Here is a 21,004-nt window from a genome sequence, read left to right as displayed (position 1 = left end):
CAACACCCAGGATGTATCCCCTGGACACCAACACCCAGGATGTATCCCCTTATTGCTAACACAACACCCAGGATGTATCCCCTGGATACCAACACCCAGGATGTATCCCCTTACTGCTAACACAACACCCAGGATGTATCCCCTTATTGCCAACACAACACCCAGGATGTATCCCCTTATTGCTAACACAACACCCAGGATGTATCCCCTGGACACCAACACCCAAGATGTATCCCCTGGACACCAACACCCAAGATGTATCCCCTGGACACCAACACCCAGGATGTATCCCCTTATTGCCAACACAACACCCAGGATGTATCCCCTGGACACCAACACCCAGGCTGCATTTCCTGGACACCAACACCCAGGATGTATCCCCTGGACACCAACATCACACCCAGGACATCAGCAGCCCAGGACAATCTAACCCAGTACACCTACATGAAACTCCCCAGATGCCCATTAGAACCAGACCTTCCACACGTATAACACCAACCCCAGCACCCCCGTGACACCAACCCACTGAGATGTATATTCTATTTTTAGATCAGTGACACCAACCCAACAGTCCAGCAATCCACGGGAGACAACAAATACGAAACATTTTTGACCCGATCAAAGGGAGACCAGCCGGTACATAAACACTGCTGTCCGAAAACGAGGCCACAGTTTCGAAGCAAGAGTGAGTGCCAGCTCGTCAACGCATCAAGCGGATCAGTTTATATTTACACGCTTTTCCCAGTGTGTCGGAGCCGGCTGCACCCCACAGCGATGGAATTCGAACGTAAAATTTTTTCCTTGCATTTGATTGATGATTTAGGCTGATGTGGCAATTAGCGGGAATGAAGACGAATAATAAACATAGATATGACAGCCGACTGACTGACCGGCTGAAGAAAGCGAACTTGTGCCGTGAACTTTTCTGTGGTCACTCGATCTCAGCTTGGTCATAGACACTAGATATTAGTGTCTATGGCTTGGGTCTGCTTTTTTTTTCTATTCAGCCATGTGTTATCGCCATGAAGACACGGGATGAGACCAGAGGGAGACAGACGGAGAGACAGAGTAGTGGTGGCGTGACTGGGGGGGACTGGTTGAACGTGGAATAACGCTGGGTGACGCCCAGTTTGAATGCTGAACGTTTGACTGGCAGAGCGAAGCGGGAAACTCGTTTTCTTTTGTTCAGGATTCGTCAGCACGATGCACCACGATTATTTTACACAGTGTCTGTTTGAGATCCCGATAATATTCACGTGATTTGTCTTCGATGTAGTCAATACATACGCATTTGATACACATGCACGCGCGCGTGCTCTCTCTCTCTCTCTCTCTCTCTCTCACACACACACACACATAAACATTTTTTTCATGTTGTTTTTCAGAGTTACACAATACTGTAACTTTCAAATCATTTAAAAAGTTAGACCCTCAACTAACTCTCAAAAATATTGCAGACAAATTTCCTGACAAACTTTCATTATGTAATCTGATAACAAAAGAATAACAACAATAATAATTATTATATGCAAGCAAGCAAGGCCACACTTTTTTGACTCACACATGTGAACATAAGCAAAAAAAAAAAAAAAAAAAAAAAAAAGACAAGAAAAAAAAAAAAAAGCGAAAAGCAGGCCATGTGAACAGAGAGGTTCGGTGTGTGTGTGGGGGTTGTGAGAGAGGTTCGTTGTGGGGGGTTGTGAGAGAGGTTCAGTGGGGGGGGGGGGGGGGGGGGGGCTGTGAGAGAGGTTCAGTGGGGGGAGTGGGGGGGGGGGGCTGTGAGAGAGGTTCAGTGTGGGGGTTCGGTGTGGAGGGTTGTTGTGAGAGGTTCGGTGTGGGGGTTCGGTGTGGAGGGTTGTTGTGAGAGAGGTTCGGTGTGGGGGGTTGTGAGAGAGGTTTGGTGTGGGGGACTGAGAGAGGTTTTGTGTGTGGGGTTGTGAGAGAGGTTCAGTGTGGGGGTTCGGTGTGGAGGGTTGTGAGAGGTTCAGTGTGGGGGTTCGGTGTGGAGGGTTGTGAGAGAGGTTCAGTGCGGAGGGTTTTGTGTGTGTGTGTGTGTTTGTCTTTTGGTTCTATATTTATTTTTCTCCGTTGTCTGTACTGTCTGACTCTTGAGTGTGGTCAGTGTCATTATCAGCCTGTGTGACAGATGTTGTCATGGATGTCATGGAGGTTGTCATGGTGATGTGACAGCGTGGCACCCAGGGATGGGGGAGGAGGTGCCCGATGAGTGGAAGGAGGGGGATGGGCCGCCAGAGGTGCTGGAGGGGGAGGGGGAGGAGGAGGTGCCTGACCCCAACATGGAGGGCATGCCAACCATCTGGGGCTACGAGGACTGCAACTTCGACAAAAGTCAGTCGCCTTGGCGATGTGGTTTGTGAATGAATGAATGATACGGAGTTATATAGCGCTGTCCTCGGTCGGAGACCAAGCTCTAAGTGCTTTACAAACACGGGATCATTTGTACAACAGGCTGTCCTACCTGGGTAGAGCTTATTGACAGCTGCCATTGGGCGCTCATCATTCGTTTGCTGGGTTATTCAATCAGGTTTCAGGCACGCACACATGCACACTCAGACAGACATGTAACATTTCACGTGTATGACTGTTTTGTATATTTACCCTGCCAAGTAGGCAGCCATACTCCGTTTTCGGGGGTGCGCATGCTGGGTATGTTCTTGTTTTCATAACCCATTGAACGCTGACATGGGTTACAGGATCTTCAATGTGTGTATTTATCTAACTACTGCATGGGTGTGCACACGAAGGGGGTTCAGGCAGTAGCACATCTAAGGGACCCTCAGATTGAAAGTCCAACGCTTTAACAGCTCAGTTAACGCACCCGTCCTGTCTGTGCATCGTTTGTCATGTTGTGGTTCACTGCACGTAATCTGTGTGTGTGTGTGTGTGTGTGTGTGCATTTATGTATGTGTGTGTGCGCGTGCAATTGTGTGTGTGTGTAGATGTGGGGTGGGGGAGTATGTCATTGTGTGTGTGTGTGCTTGGTACGATGTAGGCTCAGTTCAGAAATATATTTGATCAACTTTATTGCTTTGGCTGTCCCAGTGTAGGTGTGTCCAGAGATGAGATGTTTGAAGAGGGCTTTGGTAGTGGCCACACTGATGGCCCAGTGTGTATGAAGGTATCCCTCTCTCCCTCTCTCTGCCCCCCACTCCCTCCTCTTCTCCCCCCCCCTCTCTCTCCCTCCCTGTGTGTGTGTGTGTGTGTGTGTGTGAAGGACTGTCAGTGATGCTGTGCTGTGTGTTGTGCCCACAGAGAAGAAGGAGCGGCCGCCCAAGGATCACCACAAGGCTGACTACGAGGGACAGCCAGTGGAGGTGCAGGGGTGAGATGGTTCTCCTGACTTCTCCTCCACCCACCCTCCCTCCCTCCCTCCCTTCCTCCCCTCTGTCTGCATGTCTTTCTGACACACTGACAGATATGTAATATACCTTTCACTATAACACAGCACACACTGACAGACATGTAATATACCTTTCACTATAACACAGCACACACTGACACACTGACAGACATGTAATATACCTTTCACTGTAACACAGCACACACTGACACACTGACAGATATGTAATATACCTTTCACTATAACACAGCACACACTGACAGATATGTAATATACCTTTCACTATAACACAGCACACACTGACAGATATGTAATATACCTTTCACTATAACACAGCACACACTGACACACATGTAATATACCTTTCACTGTAACACAGCACACACTGACACACTGACAGATATGTAATATACCTTTCACTATATCACAGCACACACTGACAGACATGTAATATACCTTTCACTATATCACAGCACACACTGACACACTGACAGGCATGCAATATAGCTTTCACTATAACACAGCACACACTGACAGACATGTAATATACCTTTCACCATAACACAGCACACACTGACACACTGACAGGCATGCAGTATAGCTTTCACTATAACACAGCACACGCTGACACACTGACAGACATGTAATATACCTTTCACTTTATAACACAGCACACACTGACACACTGACAGGCATGCAATATAGCTTTCACTATAACACAGCACACACTGACACACTGACAGACATGTAATATACCTTTCACTATATCACAGCACACACTGACACACTGACAGGTATGTAATATACCTTTCACCATAACACAGTACACACTGACAGACATGTAATACACCTTTCACTATAACACAGCACACACTGACACACTGACAGATATGTAATATACCTTTCACTATATCACAGCACACACTGACACACTGACAGGTATGTAATATACCTTTCAGTATAACACAGCACACACTGACACACTGACAGATATGTAATATACCTTTCACTATAACACAGCACACACTGACACACTGACAGATATGTAATATACCTTTCACTATAACACAGCACACACTGACAAGCATGCAATATAGCTTTCACTATAACACAGCACACACTGACAAGCATGCAATATACCTTTCACTATAACACAGCACACACTGACAAGCATGCAATATACCTTTCACTATAACACAGCACACACTGACAGATATGTAATATACCTTTCACTATAACACAGCACACACTGACAGATATGTAATATGCCTTTCACTATAACACAGCACACACTGACACACTGACAGATATGTAATATAGCTTTCACTATAACACAGCACACACTGACAGATATGTAATATACCTTTCACTATAACACAGCACACACTGACAGATATGTAATATACCTTTCACTGTAACACAGCACACACTGACACACTGACAGATATGTAATATAGCTTTCACTACAACACAGCACACACTGACATATGTAATATAGCTTTCACTATAACACAGCACACACTGACACACTGACAGATATGTAATATAGCTTTCACTATAACACAGCACACACTGACAGATATGTAATATACCTTTCACTATAACACAGCACACACTGACAGACATGCAATATACCTTTCACTATAACACAGCACACATTGACACACTGACAGACGTGCAATATAGCTTTCACTATAACACAGCACACACTGACACACTGACAGACATGCAATATAGCTTTCCAAGTCAGGCCTTTGGACTGGCCCAGCTTTCACTGTCACTGTGACATTGCTACCTCAGTCAGTGTGTTCTGTCTCTACTCCTGTCACCAGATTGTGTGTGTGTGTGTGTGGCAGGGTGCCAGTGCCAGAGGAGGAGGTGTGTCGACGTGTGGTGACGGAACACGTCAACAGTGACTGCTGTCTGGGAAAAGACCCCATCAACACCATGGTCATCGACTCTGTCACCCCTTCCAACGCCTTCACTGTCAGTGTCTGTCTGTCTGTCTGCCTGTCTGTCTGCCTGTCTGTCTCATCTGTCTGTCTGTCTGCCTATCTGTCTGCCTCTGTCTGCCTGCCTGCCTGTGTATCTATTTGTCTACCTGCCTGTCTGTCTGTCTGTCTGTCTGCCTCTCTGTCTGCCCATATGTCTGAATGTGTGTATCTGTCTGACCATCTTCATTTGTTGGCTGCTAGTGTGTGTGACACAATGTGCACAGTGTGTATGACACGGTGTGTGACAATGACTGAATGAGTGTGTGATGCAGTGTGTTACACAGTGTGTGTGACAGTGAGTGTGTGATGCAGTGTGTGTGTCAGTCAGTGTGTGATGCAGTGTGTGACACAATGTATGTGACAGTCAGTGTGTGATGCAGTGTGTGACACAATGTGTGTGTCAGTCGGTGTGTGACACAATGTGTGTGACAGTACACTCTGGAGACGTATGTGGAGAAGCGGAAGGCAGGCTACGAGTACAAGCCGTACAAGGGGGGTGACATCGATGACCCGTCTCGTGGCCGAGCCCCAGAGTGCTGGGAACTGAAGGTCTCCCCCAAAGAATTCTTCAAGGACCAGACAGAGAAAGAAGAGGTCCCCCATACCTCGACCGTCAGGGTAAGGCTGTATGTGTGCGTGCGTGCGTGCGTGCGTGCGTGCGTGCGTGTGTTTATAGCCCACATGAATTTTGGCAGTTATAGATGAAAGATTTTGGCAGTTATAGATGAAAGATTTTGGCAGTTAAAGTGAAATAATCTTTATTGCAATTCTTTCCAAATTAAAGCCTAATGTAGTATCATTCCATTGACTGTACTCTTAGTTAAGTCCAACAAATGTGTTTGAGACGTGTCATGACAGCTGTGGTGCGTCGTGTTTGAGACGTGTCATGACAGCTGTGGTGCGTCATGTTTGAGACGTGTCATGACAGCTGTGGTGTGTTGTGTTTGAGACGTGTCATGACAGCTGTGGTGTGTCGTGTTTGAGGCGTGTCATGACAGCTGTGGTGCGTCGTGTTTGAGACGTGTCATGACAGCTGTGGTGTGTTGTGTTTGAGGCGTGTCACGACAGCTGTGGTGTGTCATGTTTGAGACGTGTCATGACAGCTGTGGTGCATCGTGTTTGAGACGTGTCATGACGGCTGTGGTGCGTCATGTTTGAGACGTGTCATGACAGCTGTGGTGTGTTGTGTTTGAGACGTGTCATGACAGCTGTGGTGTGTTTGAGACGTGTCATGACAGCTGTGCTGTGTCATGTTTGAGATGTGTCATGACAGCTGTGGTGTGTCGTGTTTGAGATGTGTCATGACAGCTGTGGTGTGTCATGTTTGAGGCGTGTCATGACAGCCGTGGTGTGCCGTGTTTGAGACGTGTCATGACAGCTGTGCTGTGTCGTGTTTGAGACGTGTCATGACAGCTGTGGTGTGTCGTGTTTGAGACGTGTCATGACAGCTGTGGTGTGTTGTGTTTGAGACGTGTCATGACAGCTGTGCTGTGTCGTGTTTGAGACGTGTCATGACAGCTGTGGTGCGTCATGTTTGAGACGTGTCATGACAGCTGTGGTGTGTCATGTTTGAGGCGTGTCCTGACAGTTGTGGTGTGTCGTGTTTGAGACGTATCATGACAGCTGTGCTGTGTCGTGTTTGAGACGTGTCATGACAGCTGTGGTGTGTCATATTTGAGGCGTGTCCTGACAGCTGTGGTGTGTCATGTTTGAGACGTGTCATGACAGCTGTGGTGTTTCAGACGTGTCACCACTGCCTGGGAATGGGCTTCGTTCGGTGCGGGTCCTGCAGGGGGTGGGGCAGCCATGTGTGTCCACAGTGCTCCGGGGTCATCTCCATGGAGACAGGGGAGGGAACTGAGGGACCCATGTGCTCTGGCTGCAACGACTCGCACCTGTCACCGTGAGTTCTCCTTGTCTGCATTACTGTCACCATCATCATCATCATCATCACCATCATCATTATCACCATCATCATCACTGTCATCATCATCATCATCATTATCACCATCATCATCACCATCATTATTATCATCGCCATCATCATCATCATCATCATTATCACCATCACCATCATCATCATCACCACTATCATCATCACCACTATCATCATCATTATCATCATCACCATCATCATCATCACCACCATCATCATCATCATCATCATCATTGTCATCATTGTCATTGCCATCCTTGCACACCATCATCATTGTCATTGCCATAATCATCATTGTCATTGCCATCATTACACACCATCATCATTGTCATTGCCATCATTACACACCATCATCATTGTCATTGCCATAATCATCATTGTCATTGCCATCATTACACACCATCATCATTGTCATTGCCATAATCATCATTGTCATTGCCATCATTACACACCATCATCATTGTCATTGCCATCATTACACACCATCATCATTGTCATTGCCATAATCATCATTGTCATTGCCATCATTGCACACCATCATCATTGTCCTTGCCATCATTGCACACCATCATCATTGTCATCACCATCATCATTGTCATTGCCATCATTGCACACCATCATCATTATCATTGCCATCATTGCACACCATCATCATTGTCATCATTGCCATCATCATCACCATCATCATTGTCCTTGCCATCATTGCACACCATCATCATTGTCATTGTTATCATCACTGCCATTGTCATTGCCATCACTGCACACCATTGTCATTGTCATCACCATCATCATTGTCCTTGCCATCATTGCACACCATCATCATTGTCATCACCATCATCATTGTCATCACCATCATTATTGTCATTGCCATAATTGCACACCATCATCATTATCATTGTTATCATCACTGCCATTGTCATTGCCATCATTGAACACCATTGTCATTGTCATCACCAAAATCATTATCATCATCATTGTCATTGCTCATCATCATCACCATCATCATCACCATCATCATCATCGCCATCATCATTGCACACCACCATCATCATCAACACCATCATCATCATCATCATCATCATCATCACACCATCATACCATCATCATCACCATCATCAGCATCATCACACCTGTCTTCACTTACCTCCTCTTGCCTCCTCCCCACCCCGAACACACACACACACACACACACACTCTCTCTCTCTCTCTCTCTCTCTTGCCATCAAAAAGTGTCCTTAGCAGGAGGATAAAGTGTGTGATTAAAAAACAGGCATATAGGGGTGTGAGCAGTGCAGTGTGGGATGTCAGTGTGATGTCAGTGTGTGTTATATCAGTATGGGTGATGTCAGTGTGGTGTCAGTGTGTGTGTTATATCAGTATGTGTGATGTCAGTGTGTGTCATATCAGTATGTGTGATGTCAGTGTGTGTCATATCAGTATGTGTGAGGTCAGTGTGTTGTGTGTGTGTGTGTGTGCAATGTCAGTGTAATGAGGTCAGTGTATGTAATATGTGTGTGTGTGTGTGTGTGTACTTGTGTTATGTCAGGTGTGTGATGATGTCAGTGTGATGATGATGTCAGGTGTGTGGTGATGTCAGGATCAGGTGTTTGATGATGTCAGGTGTGAGGTTGTCAGTGTGATGTCAGGTGTGTTATGAATGTCAGTGTGATGATGTCACATGTGTGATGATGATGTCAGTGGGATGATGTCAAGTGTGTGATAATGATGTCAGGTGTGTGTGATGATGTCAGGTGTGTGTGTCAGATGTGTGATGGTGTCAGTGTGATGATGTCAGGTGTGATGATTTCAGTGTTTGATGATGTCAGGTGTGTGATGATGTCAGTGTGAAGATGTCAGGTGTGATGATGTCAGTGTGTGATGATGTCAGTGTTATGATGTCAGTGTGATGATGTCAGGTGTTTGCGCTGTGGAGGGGAGGGCCGTGTGTTGTGTCCAGCCTGTGATGGGTATCGTGCCATTCGCTGCTTCATCCAGATCAAGATCAAGTTGTAAGTACACACCCCTGTGTGTTGTAAGGACACACTTGTGTCTGTCGTCACTTCTGTCAGTTGTTAGTACACACCCCTGTGTGTTGTAAGGACACACTTGTGTCTGTCGTCACTTCTGTCAGTTGTTAGTACACACCCCTGTGTGTTGTAAGTACACACTTGTGTCTGTCGTCACTTCTGTCAGTTGTTAGTACACACCTCTGTGTGTTGTAAGTACACACTTGTGTCTGTCGTCACTTCTATCAGTTGTTAACCATTATACACCTAACCCGCCCAATGTCGCCTTGCAGTGTAACACTCGAACCTGCCCGGTACCGCTGTCTAAACACGTGCTTACTATGGATGCAGCCATTGTTTTTTACGTAAACGAGACTCTCACGAGATTCACAGCCTCGTTTTCGGCACTTCCTGCCATGCATTTTGCACTTTTCAGAGTCCGATTTGCTTGAATTTTGATGAAGTTGTGAATTTTTAAAGTTGTAAGACAAGTTTGATGATTGCCGAGAGCTTTAGCGTAATCTGAATGCCGATTCTGAAGATGACTTTGAACCATTTTAATGATTTTTGCTTGAGAATGATTGAACTGAGTGACCTAGATATCAACTGACCGAGTTTTGCCGACAATGAGAGTGAAGTTGGTCACTTGAATGTGAATCGATACTGTCAGTGAGTTAGTCTTGATTTCACTGATATTTATTGGCGGTCTGCATGATCTTCCTGATTGTGCTAGTTCAGTGGAATATATTACTGATTTGGTAAAGTTTTGCCAAAGTTTAGAAGTTTCAAAGTTGCAAGATGAGTTCGATGACTGTCGATCGTAGTAGCATAATCTGAACGACTATTCTGAAGATGATTTCTGCGTGAGAATTTTGTCAAAGTCAATCGTACTGAGTGACCTAGACATCCACTGACTGAGTTTTACCGATATTGAGAGTGTAGTTGGTACTTGAGTGTGAATCGATCACCGGACTTCCGAAATTGTGAATCGATCGCCAGACCTCCGAAATCGTGAATCAATCGCCGGACCTCTGAAATCATAAATCGATCGCCAGACCGTCGGAATCGATACTGTCAGTCGTTGATTGCACTGATACTTATTGGCATTCTGCACAATCTTCCTGATTTTGCTAGTTAAATGGATTATATTTTTCTTTTCATTATGGAGAAAATACATGTGAGGTAGGTTTGGTTTTGTTTGTTTGCTGTTGTTTTTCTCCTGACCATCATAGAAAACACACCATTCTTCAGAATGAAAAGAACATAAAAAAGTTAAGTAAGAAAAAGAATAAAAAGATGTGTTAGAAGTCACTGCAGACCACATCAACTTATTTCAAAGAAAATGATACGTAATTAAAAGAATTTTTTTCAAAGTTGACCATAAAATTTGATACATTTATTTTTTTTGTGTGTGAAAATACAAAGCAACATGAGCCTGGAAACAAAAAATCTTTTGCAACTTTATTATGTGTAGAATGCAGGAAAAATCAACATGTGCAACAAAAGAAGGTAATTATATTTTTAATCAATGTTTATAATTACCCACTATCGAAAATCACAGGACTTACTTGCCTTGGCATGGGATATCAGGGGTGATTAGTGCTGAGCGACCTGGGGGTAGGAGGGTTAAGTACACACTTCTGTCAGTTGTAAGTAAGATAGTATAGTTCTGTGTGTTTAAGTATGCAATTCTCTGTGTTGTAAGTACATACTTGTGTCTGTCATCTCTTCAATAAGTTGTAAGTACACATTTTTTTTCTGTTGTCACTTCTGTCAGTTGTTGGTAAACACTTTGTGTGGCTTCACTTCTGTCAGTTGTTGGTAAACACTTTGTGTGGCTTCACTTCTGTCAGTTGTTGGTAAACGCTTTGTGTGGCTTCACTTCTGTCAGTTGTTGGTAAACACTTTGTGTGGCTTCACTTCTGTCAGTTGTTGGTAAACACTTTGTGTGGCTTCACTTCTGTCAGTTGTTGGTAAACACTTTGTGTGTTGTCACTTCTGTCAGTTGTTGGTAAACACTTTGTGTGTTGTCACTTCTGTCAGTTTTTGGTAAACACTTTGTGTGGATTCACTTCTGTCAGTTGTTGGTAAACACTTTGTGTGGCTTCACTTCTGTCAGTTGTTGGTAAACACTTTGTGTGTTGTCACTTCTGTCAGTTGTTGGTAAACACTTTGTGTGTTGTCACTTCTGTCAGTTTTTGGTAAACAGTTTGTGTGGTTTCACTTCTGTCAGTTGTTGGTAAACACTTTGTGTGTTGTCACTTCTGTCAGTTGTTGGTAAACACTTTGTGTGTTGTCACTTCTGTCAGTTGTTGGTAAACACTTTGTGTGGCTTCACTTCTGTCAGTTGTTGGTAAACACTTTGTGTGGATTCACTTCTGTCAATTGTATTTACACATGTCTGTCTGCATCAGTTGTGTCAGTTGTAATTACACACTTTTGTCACATCACTTCAGTCCGCTCCAGTTGTCAGCCAATGGATCTCTGTCAGTTCTCATGGCTTCCTTCGGCAACCCTGTCAGTTCTCATGGCTTCCTTCAGCAACCCTGTCAGTTCTCATGGCTTGCTGCAGCAACCCTGTCAGTTCTCATGGCTTCCTTCAGCAACCCTGTCAGTTCTCATGGCTTCCTTCAGCAACCCTGTCAGTTCTCATGGCTTCCTTCAGCAACCCTGTCAGTTTTCATGGCTTCCTTCAGCAACCCTGTCAGTTCTCATGGCTTCCTTCAGCAACCCTGTCAGTTCTCATGGCTTCCTTCAGCAACCCTGTCTGTTCTCATGGCTTCCTTGAGCAACCCTGTATGTTCTCATGGCCTCCTTGAGCAACCCTGTCTGTTGTCATGGCCTCCTTGAGCAACCCTGTCTGTTCTCATGTCTCCCTGCAGCAACCCTGTCTGTCCTCGTGGCTTTGCAACCCTGTCTGTTCTCCTGGGTTCCTTCAGCAACCCTGTCTGTTCTCCTGGCTTCCTTCAGCAACCCTGTCTGTTCTCATGGCTTCCTTCAGCAACCCTGTCTGTCCTCGTGGCTTCCTTCAGCAACCCTGTCTGTACTCATGGCTTCTTTCAGCAACCCTGTCTGTTCTCATGTCTCCCTGCAGCAACCCTGTATGTTCTCATGGCCTCCTTCAGCAACCCTGTCTGTTCTCATGGCTTCCTTGAGCAACCCTGTCTGTTCTCATGGCTTCCTTCAGCTGACGTTCCTTCAGCAACCCTGTCTGTTTTCATGGCTTCCTTCAGCTGACGTTCCTTCAGCACCCCTGTCTGTTCTCATGGCTTCCTTCAGCACCCCTGTCTGTTCTCATGGCTTCCTTCAGCAACCCTGTCTGTTCTCATGGCTTGCTGCAGCAACCCTGTCTGTTCTCACGGCATCCTGCAGCAACCCTGTCTCCTGTTCTTTATCTCCCTGTTCCAGTACAGCTGAAATGAAAACCTAAAGTGACAGCTTTCTCCTTGTGTTTATGCCAGTGCTTCCTCCTGTTGGAAATAAGATTTAAATATAATTTAAATATATTTCCTTTTGGTCTTCATTTTGAGGGCCTACAGTCTGCCACTTCTTCTGAATAAAGATTTTGAGCTCAGCCACATTTTCCTTTTTAGCAGTTGAAGTATATCACACTTCTATTTTTGTTCAAGTTGTTTCGAACACATCTCTAAAACATCTTTTCTGTCAGACGGGGGAGGAGTCTAGTTTACAGTCGGCAGTGCCCTAGTGAGTTATGTTTGTTATAAGGGTGTGTGTGTGTGTGTGTGTGTGTGTGTTTGTGTGTACATTTGTGTGTGTGTGTGTGTGTGCAGCAAGACGTACAAGGAGCAGTTCGTGAAGGAGGACACGGCACTGCCTGACAACCTCATTAAGGAGGTCAAGGGGGTCACTGTCTTTGAACAGACCAACCAGAAGGTACCTCCCCCTCCCTCCCTCCCTCCCTCACCCCTCACCCCTCACTGTCTTTGAACAGACCCACCAGAAGGTACCTCCCCCCTCCCTCACCCTCACCCCTCACTGTCTTTGAACAAACCCACCAGAAGGTACCTCCCACCTCCCTCACCCTCACCCCTCACTGTCTTTGAACAGACCCACCAGAAGGTACCTCCCACCTCCCTCACCCTCACCCTTCACTGTCTTTGAACAGACCCACCAGAAGGTACCTTCCCCACCCCCCCTCCCTCTCCCCTCACCCCTCACTGTCTTTGAACAGACCCACCAGAAGGTACCTCCCACCTCCCCCCCATCACCCCTCACCCCTCACTGTCTTTGAACAGACCCACCAGAAGGTACCTCCCACCCCCCCCACTCACCCCTCACCCCTCACTGTCTTTGAACAGATCCACCAAAAGGTACCTCCCCCTCCCTCCCCTCCCTCAGGTCCACCCCATCCCACCACCTCAATGGATGTCAGTGTCTGTGGCTGACTTTTTCCTGAACAGATTATGAAGTACACAGCCCCCAGTATATTTCTGAACAGAAGGAGCAGAATTCAAGTACCATCAGCCAGTTCAGACCAATATCGCTCCTGAATGTTGAAGGAAAAATCTTCTCTGTCATGGCTGCAAGACTGACAAAATGCCTCACAGAAAATGAGTACCTGGATGTGTCAGTCCAGAAAGGTGGCATCCCAGGTGTTCCTGGCTGTGTAGAACATGCCACAATGATTTGAGATGCAATCCAAAGAGCAAAGGCAGAGAAAAAGAACCTTGACGTGGTATGGCTGGATCTGACAAATGCATACGGGTCAGTTCCTCATGAGATGGTCTAATTGGCACTCGAGATGCACCATGTATCAATGAACATCAGGGAAATGCTGAAGAAGTACTTCCATGGCTTCTCAATGTGGTTCACCACCAAGGAATACACAACAGATTGGATCAATCTAGAAGTGGGCATTGCCATGGGCTGTGCAATTTCTCCAATCCTGTTCATGCTGGCAATGGAAGTGATCTTGAAGGCCTCAATGAAGGGAACGGATCAAGCTGACCTCGGTAATGGATACCAGATACCTCCTTTGAAAGCCTTCATGGATGACACAACAGTCCTTTCAACAAAAGAGGATGACACCCGTGAAATATTGAAGCAGCTGAACGAGCTAGTTGCCTCAGCTAGGATGAACTTCAAACCAAAGAAAATCACGGAGCCTCTCACTGCGTAAAGGAAAGGTAGCTGAAACAGTCACATTGACTGTAGCCAACCAAGCCATTCCAACGGTGTCAGATGAACCAGTCAAGAGCCTTGGAAGATGATATGACAAGCCCCTGAAAGACACAAAAAGAGGAAAGGAAACCATGCAGACAGCAGAAGAAGGCCTGCATATCATAGACCAGTGTGGCCTTCCTGGCAAATACAAAGTGTGGTGCCTACAGTCCATGCTGATACCAAAGCTCCTGTGGCCTCTCCTGATATATGATATCAGCTGTAGCACAGTTGAGTTAATTGAGGCAAAGATCAACAAGTACACATGGAAATGGCTTGTTGTCCCACCTGGTCTCGCTGACTACTGTTGCTAAGCAAGGCTGAGGCTACCTCTGAACGACTGAAGTCCCTTGTCGAAGAATACAAGGTAGGGAAGGCAAGACTTCTCAGCATGCTCAAAGACTCAGATGACAGTATTGTGAGATCCAACCAACCCAAGGTGAAGACTGGTAAAAAATGGGAAGTCAGGGAGGCAGTCAGTGCAGCGAAAGAAAGTCTCAAGATGAAGGAAATAATAGGACACACCCAAACCAACAGACAAGACTTGGGATTGACAAAGATGGAACAGTGGTCCAAGGCAAGGAAGAAAGCAAAAAGAGACATGATCATACAGGAGATCAAGAAGGAAGAGGATGATAAAAGAGTCCAGAAGGCAGTCCAGCAAGGCCAGCAGGTGCAGTGGATAACATGGGAAAATGCACTCCAAAGGAGCCTCAGCTGGAGCGACTTGTGGAACATGGCCCCTCTGAGGATCAGCTTCATCCAAAGATCTATGTACAACCTCCTTCACTTGAATACAAACTTGGTGAAATGGGGGAAAGCAGATGACCCTGCGTGCCCACTCTTCCGTGGCAAACAAACAGTGGAACATGTCATGTTGAGCCAAGGACGGTACACATGGAGGCACAACCAAGTGCTAAAAGAAATTGCACATGTGGTGAGCACTGTCCAAGGAGCACCAACCCCACCAGAACTTCCAGTTCAGTTCCGCTCTGCAGAAGGCAATAAAGTCTGGCCAGGAACAGCATCAAAGTTTCCAAAGCATGGAAATGTGGGCTGCTTGATGGTGCCGAAGATGGGGAATACACGGTTGACCTACCAGAGGGGAAGAAACGCTCACAAATCATCAGCGAGTGGCATGAGACCTGACCTAGTACTCCACTCCAAGGCAACGAAACAAGCCATTCTGATTGAGCTCACTGTGCCATACAAAAGCAGAATGGAGGAAGCCCACATCTACAAGACCGAGAAGTAAGCTAGTCTAGCCAGCAGCCTGAGAGAATCTGGTTTCCAGGCCGAAGTCCTCGCCATAGAGAATGGTGCAAGAGGGTTTCTGGGTGCATCTGCCTACAGTCTCATGAAACAGCTGTCAATTTCTGGCAGAGAGAGGACATGAGCTCTCAAGGCAATGGCAGAAGCAGCAGAAAAGAGTTGGATCTGGATGAGGAGGAATGAAAGTAAAATTCATAAGGATTAAATTTCCCTACTCAAACTAGGCGTATGATGGCTCAGTGGTTAAAACGTCTGCCAGAAAAGGTGACTCAGTCCTGAAGTGGCGATCACCCTGAAGGCGCAGGTTCAAACCTGCTGAGGACCAGGAAAAAAAGGGGAAAAAAAAAGAAAAGGCGGCAATACAAGGGCATCCAGGAGTCATGACCTGGGTGGCCCGGCCCCCTTAGAGTGTAAGGAGTTAAGGGCCGAAACACTTGACTGATGGGGGCCTCTTCTCTGAAGACCTTGTGTGATACCTAACAGTATATTTCTGACCTTTCGGATACCTGACAGTATATTTCTGACCTTTCAGATACCTAACAGTATATTTCTGACCTTTCAGATACCAAACAGTATATTTCTGACCTTTCAGATAGATAACAGTATATTTCTGACCTTTGAGATACCTAACAGTATATTTCTGACCTTTCAGATACCTGACAGTATATTTCTGACCTTTCAGATGCCTAACAGTATATTTCTGACCTTTCAGATACCTGACAGTATATTTCTGACCTTTCAGATACCTAACAGTATATTTCTGACCTTTCAGATACCTAACAGTATATTTCTGACCTTTCAGATACCTAACAGTATATTTCTGACCTTTCAGATACCTGACAGCATATTTCTGACCTTTCGGATACCTAATAGTATATATCTGACCTTTCACCTGACAGTATATTTCTGACCTTTCAGATACCTAACAGTATATATTTCTGACCTGTCAGATGCCTAACAGTATATTTCTGATCTTTCAGATACCTAACAGTATATTTCTGACCTTTCAGATACCTAACAGTATATTTCTGACCTTTCAGATACCTAACAGTATATTTCTGACCTTTCAGATACCTAACAGTATATTTCTGACCTCTCAGATACCTAACAGTATATTTCTGACCTAGTAAACAAGATCTGTCCCTTCAAAGTATCTCTGCTCATCTCACTGGTGACAGAATGTTTTGTGTCCCTGAATTCAACCAGCAGCTTTTACTTCCTCAGCTGTCCTGACCTGGAATTGTTCAGTCCACCAGGATCATGCTCTCTCATCCTGTTGGACAAATCCTGAAGCATTTCTTCTCAGTCTTTTGCACAAATATCCATTCATGCCCTGTGTTATTATATGAATTTACATGCATTTATTCCTTTTATGTGTGTGTGTGTGTGTGTGTGTGTGTGTGTGTGTGTGTGTGTGAGACAGTTGTGTCCCCTGACAGAGTTTAGCATAGCGGAGATTGCGGCCAAGTCACAGCAGTTTTTCTCCAAACACCAGCTGGAGCTTCTGGACAAGAAACGACTGCTGCAACAGGTCAGAGGTCACACTGTCACTGTTCTCAGCCACACACAGGGTGCACGTGCACATACACACTCTGTCATACACAGACTCTCATACACACTCTCTCATACACAGACACTTACTCTCATATATATATATATAAATAGTTAAATCTCTGTATCTGTATATACATACACACTCATACATGCAGATACTCGTTTCAACACATACATTCACACACACATAGACACATATACACACTCATGTACATACACATTAACATACTCATTTCTTGTAATTTCAACGGCAGAATGATTATTTGTTATGCTGATTTTATCTGTTGATATCAGCGTCAGAATGACTGTGAGTATTGTGATGTCGGTTTCAGCGTCAGAATGGTCTGTGAGTATTGTGATGTTGGTTTCAGCGTCAGAAGTTGGTGGCAGTGCCAGTGGCGGAGGTCGCAGTGACCTGGAAGGACCAACCAGGGCGGTTCTGGGTGTACGGCAAAGAGAACAAGTTGTACCTACCTGACTACCCGGACACCTGCGCCTGCTGTGTCATCCTGTGAAGGGTTGTCTGCTGTGGGAGTGGGGAGGGGAGGGGGTGAGTGGGGGGAAGAGGGGGGGGGGGTGAAGTCGGTTATCACCATGGTGATGTCAGGATGACGGGGTTGTGTGGGTGTGGTTGTGGCGCTTCAGTGGGGGGGGGGGGGGGTGGAAAATGGGGGTAGGGGAAGAATGGGGGGGGGGGAAAGGGGGGGGAGAATGGGGGTGAGGTGGGGGGAGTTGGGGTGGGTGAAGAATGGGGGTGGGGGGGAGAATGGGGGTGGGTGGAGAAGGGGTGGGGGAGAATGGGGGTGAGGTGGGGGGAGTAGGGGTGGGGGAGAATGGGGTTGGGTGGAGGTGCAGATTGCAGGGTGGGGGTGTGGGGTGTGGGGACCACAGACCAGCCAGTCTTCGAGGAGACACACGTCACTGTCTTCAACACACTGCGGCTTTCTGCGGGAATTTCCTCCCTTTTGATCAGTACCCCTGTTTGCTGTTGTCTTTTTGTATTGTATTTGTTTTTTTTTAATAATTTTTTACCATTGTTAAGTTTTATTGTATTTGTTTGTTTTTGTTTTTTTTACCACTGTTTGTATTTTATTTGTTTTTTTTTGTTTTTTTACCACTGTTAACTCTCTCCATATGAACGGCGAAAGAGACGACGTTAACAGCGTTTCACCCCAATTGCCATCATCAAAATATTGCAGTCAGAAGGCTCTTATACTGAAGAGGTAAATGTTGACAAAGAAAACCACAATTCTGACAACGGAAGCTAAAGGTTGGGTCATTCAGACACCCACTGGACATCCGAGGGGTCTGTGTAGAGGAGAAGAGAGGACTGGCCGTACTGAGTGAGTTAAGTTTGTATTATATTTGGTTTTTTGTTGTTGTTGTTTTTTTTACCACTGTTAAGTTTATATTGTATTTGTTTTTTCTTTACCACTGTGCTGTGTTCCCATCAGTCAGTGTTCTTTAACCTACGTGAACGATGCTGAAGGCCTCAGTGGTGTGTTGGTTTAGCACTGTCATGTGAACTGAGTGGTGTGTTGGTTTAGCACTGTCACGTGAACTGAGTGGTGTGTTGGTTTACCACTGTCACGTGAACTGAGTGGTGTGTTAGTTTACCACTGTCACGTGAACTGAGTGGTGTGTTGGTTTAGCACTGTCACGTGAACTGAATGGTGTGTTGGTTTACCACTGTCACGTGAACTGAGTGGTGTGTTGGTTTAGCACTGTCACGTGAACTGAGTGTTGTGTTGGTTTAGCACTGTCACGTGAACTGAGTGGTGTGTTGGTTTACCACTGTCACGTGAACTGAGTGGTGTGTTGGTTTAGCACTGTCACGTGAACTGAATGGTGTGTTGGTTTACCACTGTCACGTGAACTGAGTGGTGTGTTGGTTTAGCACTGTCACGTGAACTGAATGGTGTGTTGGTTTACCACTGTCACGTGAACTGAGTGGTGTGTTTGTAAGGTGTGTGGGTTGTGCTGGCTGGAGAAGTGACCTAGCCAGGTGTAGCCAGGTGTTGCCAGCAGTGTCTGGCACCAGCAGGGAAGACAGGTCTGACTTGCCTGGTAACTCTTTTGATTTCAAACCTCAGTCACAGCCACATTTGCTAGTGCCTTTTTAACCAAAAAAAAATTAAGGGATCAGTTTCTATATCTGGAACAGGTGTGTCAGCAGACAGTTTTCTCGGTCCATTGTTTAACCCAGTTTGCTTTTGCTCATAGTTTTGCACATATTTTTGTGCTCTTGTTTCAGCTGTTTAAAGCACAAAACTCAAAACTATTGCACCTTAATTGCCATAATTTTGATGCTTTTTAAGTAGCTTGCTCAGGGCATTTGATGATACCACTGTGTTTTTCTGTTTGGTTTTTCATCAGTATTTCTGTGGCGCTTTGCTGGTTTTATTTTTATCGTTTGTTTCTGTCAGCCATTTTTTGTCACACTGACCTTGTCCTGTCAGCCCTGTAATGTGTCAGTGGTCACTGACCTTGTCCAGTCAGCCCTGTGACGTGAGAGTGTCAGTGGTCACTGACCTTGTCCTGTCAGCCCTGTGACGTGAGAGTGTCAGTGGTCACTGACCTTGTCCAGTCAGCCCTGTGACGTGAGTGTCAGTGGTCACTGACCTTGTCCTGTCAGCCCTGTGACGTGAGAGTGTCAGTGGTCACTGACATTGTCCTTTCAGCCCTATGACATGTCATTGGTCACTGACCTTGTCCTGTCAGCCCTGTGACATGAGTGTCAGTGGTCACTGACCTTGTCCTGTGAGCCCTGTGATGTGAGAGTGTCAGTGGTCACTGCCTGTGGTGTGGGGCAGTAGATCTGTTGTATACGGATTTCCTTACTGGCATTTCAGCAGCTGACAAGATTATACTCTTTTAACATTATTTTACTTAGTTTGGGTATAAAGACTTGGCCCCTGGACCTAAGCCACAGTCTGTTCAGTAATCACAGTCACACCATGTGGTGTATGGTGTTCAGTAATCAGTCACACCATGTGCTGTGTGGTGACCTGTTTCACAGGAGGGGTGTGCTGTGTGGTGCATTGTATTGTACTGTACTGTGCTGTACTTTACTGTATTGTATTGCATTATACTGTAATGCATAGCATTGTATTACTCTTCATAACAACATATTTCTCAGTATCCCCCTCCCCCCTCCCACACATCATGCATCAGTGACCGTTGAACTACATATGCACACAACGCACATCGCTATCATATGACCTGCGCATGCACACAACACATGTGACTACCACATGACCTGCACATGCGAACAACACATGTGACTATCACATGACCTGAACATGCACACAACACATGTGACTATCACATGACCACACAGACACAGCATGACAAAACATGCCCGTGCTCATTTTGTTGGGGATGGTCTGGGTCAACTCGTGGGTTGAGGAATTGGAGCTGCCTTGTATGCAGCCACATATGTCCATGTGTTCAGTATTCTGTGTAAGATCTGTGTCCTTGTGTTCAGTATTCTGTGTAAGATCTGTGTCCTTGTGTTCAGTATTCTGTGTAAGGTCTGTGTTCTTGTGTTCAGTATTCTGTGTAAGATCTGTGTCCATGTGTTCAGTATTCTGTGTAAGATCTGTGTCCATGTGTTCAGTATTCTAGATCTGTGTTCTTGTGTTCAGTATTCTGTGTAAGATCTGTGTCCTTGTGTTCAGTATTCTGTGTAAGATCTGAT

The 21,004-nt window shown here is 45.6% G+C and overlaps 1 protein-coding gene across 1 annotated transcript; it reads left to right on the top strand.

Moving 5' to 3' along the window:
* Positions 1–685: 685 nt before the first annotated feature.
* LOC143285209 (protein SSUH2 homolog) lies at positions 686–17,835 on the top strand. Its single transcript, XM_076592454.1, has 10 exons — positions 686–787; positions 2,191–2,349; positions 3,274–3,343; positions 5,218–5,347; positions 5,788–5,973; positions 7,098–7,258; positions 9,208–9,300; positions 13,089–13,191; positions 17,174–17,281; positions 17,676–17,835. Exons 1-10 carry the CDS (start codon positions 775–777, stop codon positions 17,817–17,819), a joined length of 1,167 nt encoding a protein of 388 aa, XP_076448569.1. The 5' UTR covers positions 686–774; the 3' UTR covers positions 17,820–17,835.
* Positions 17,836–21,004: the final 3,169 nt, after the last annotated feature.

This window comes from Babylonia areolata, chromosome 8 (genome assembly GCF_041734735.1).
Source record: "Babylonia areolata isolate BAREFJ2019XMU chromosome 8, ASM4173473v1, whole genome shotgun sequence".
NCBI classification, from domain to species: domain Eukaryota; kingdom Metazoa; phylum Mollusca; class Gastropoda; order Neogastropoda; family Buccinidae; genus Babylonia; species Babylonia areolata.
This window is presented reverse-complemented; position numbering and strand designations above follow the sequence as displayed.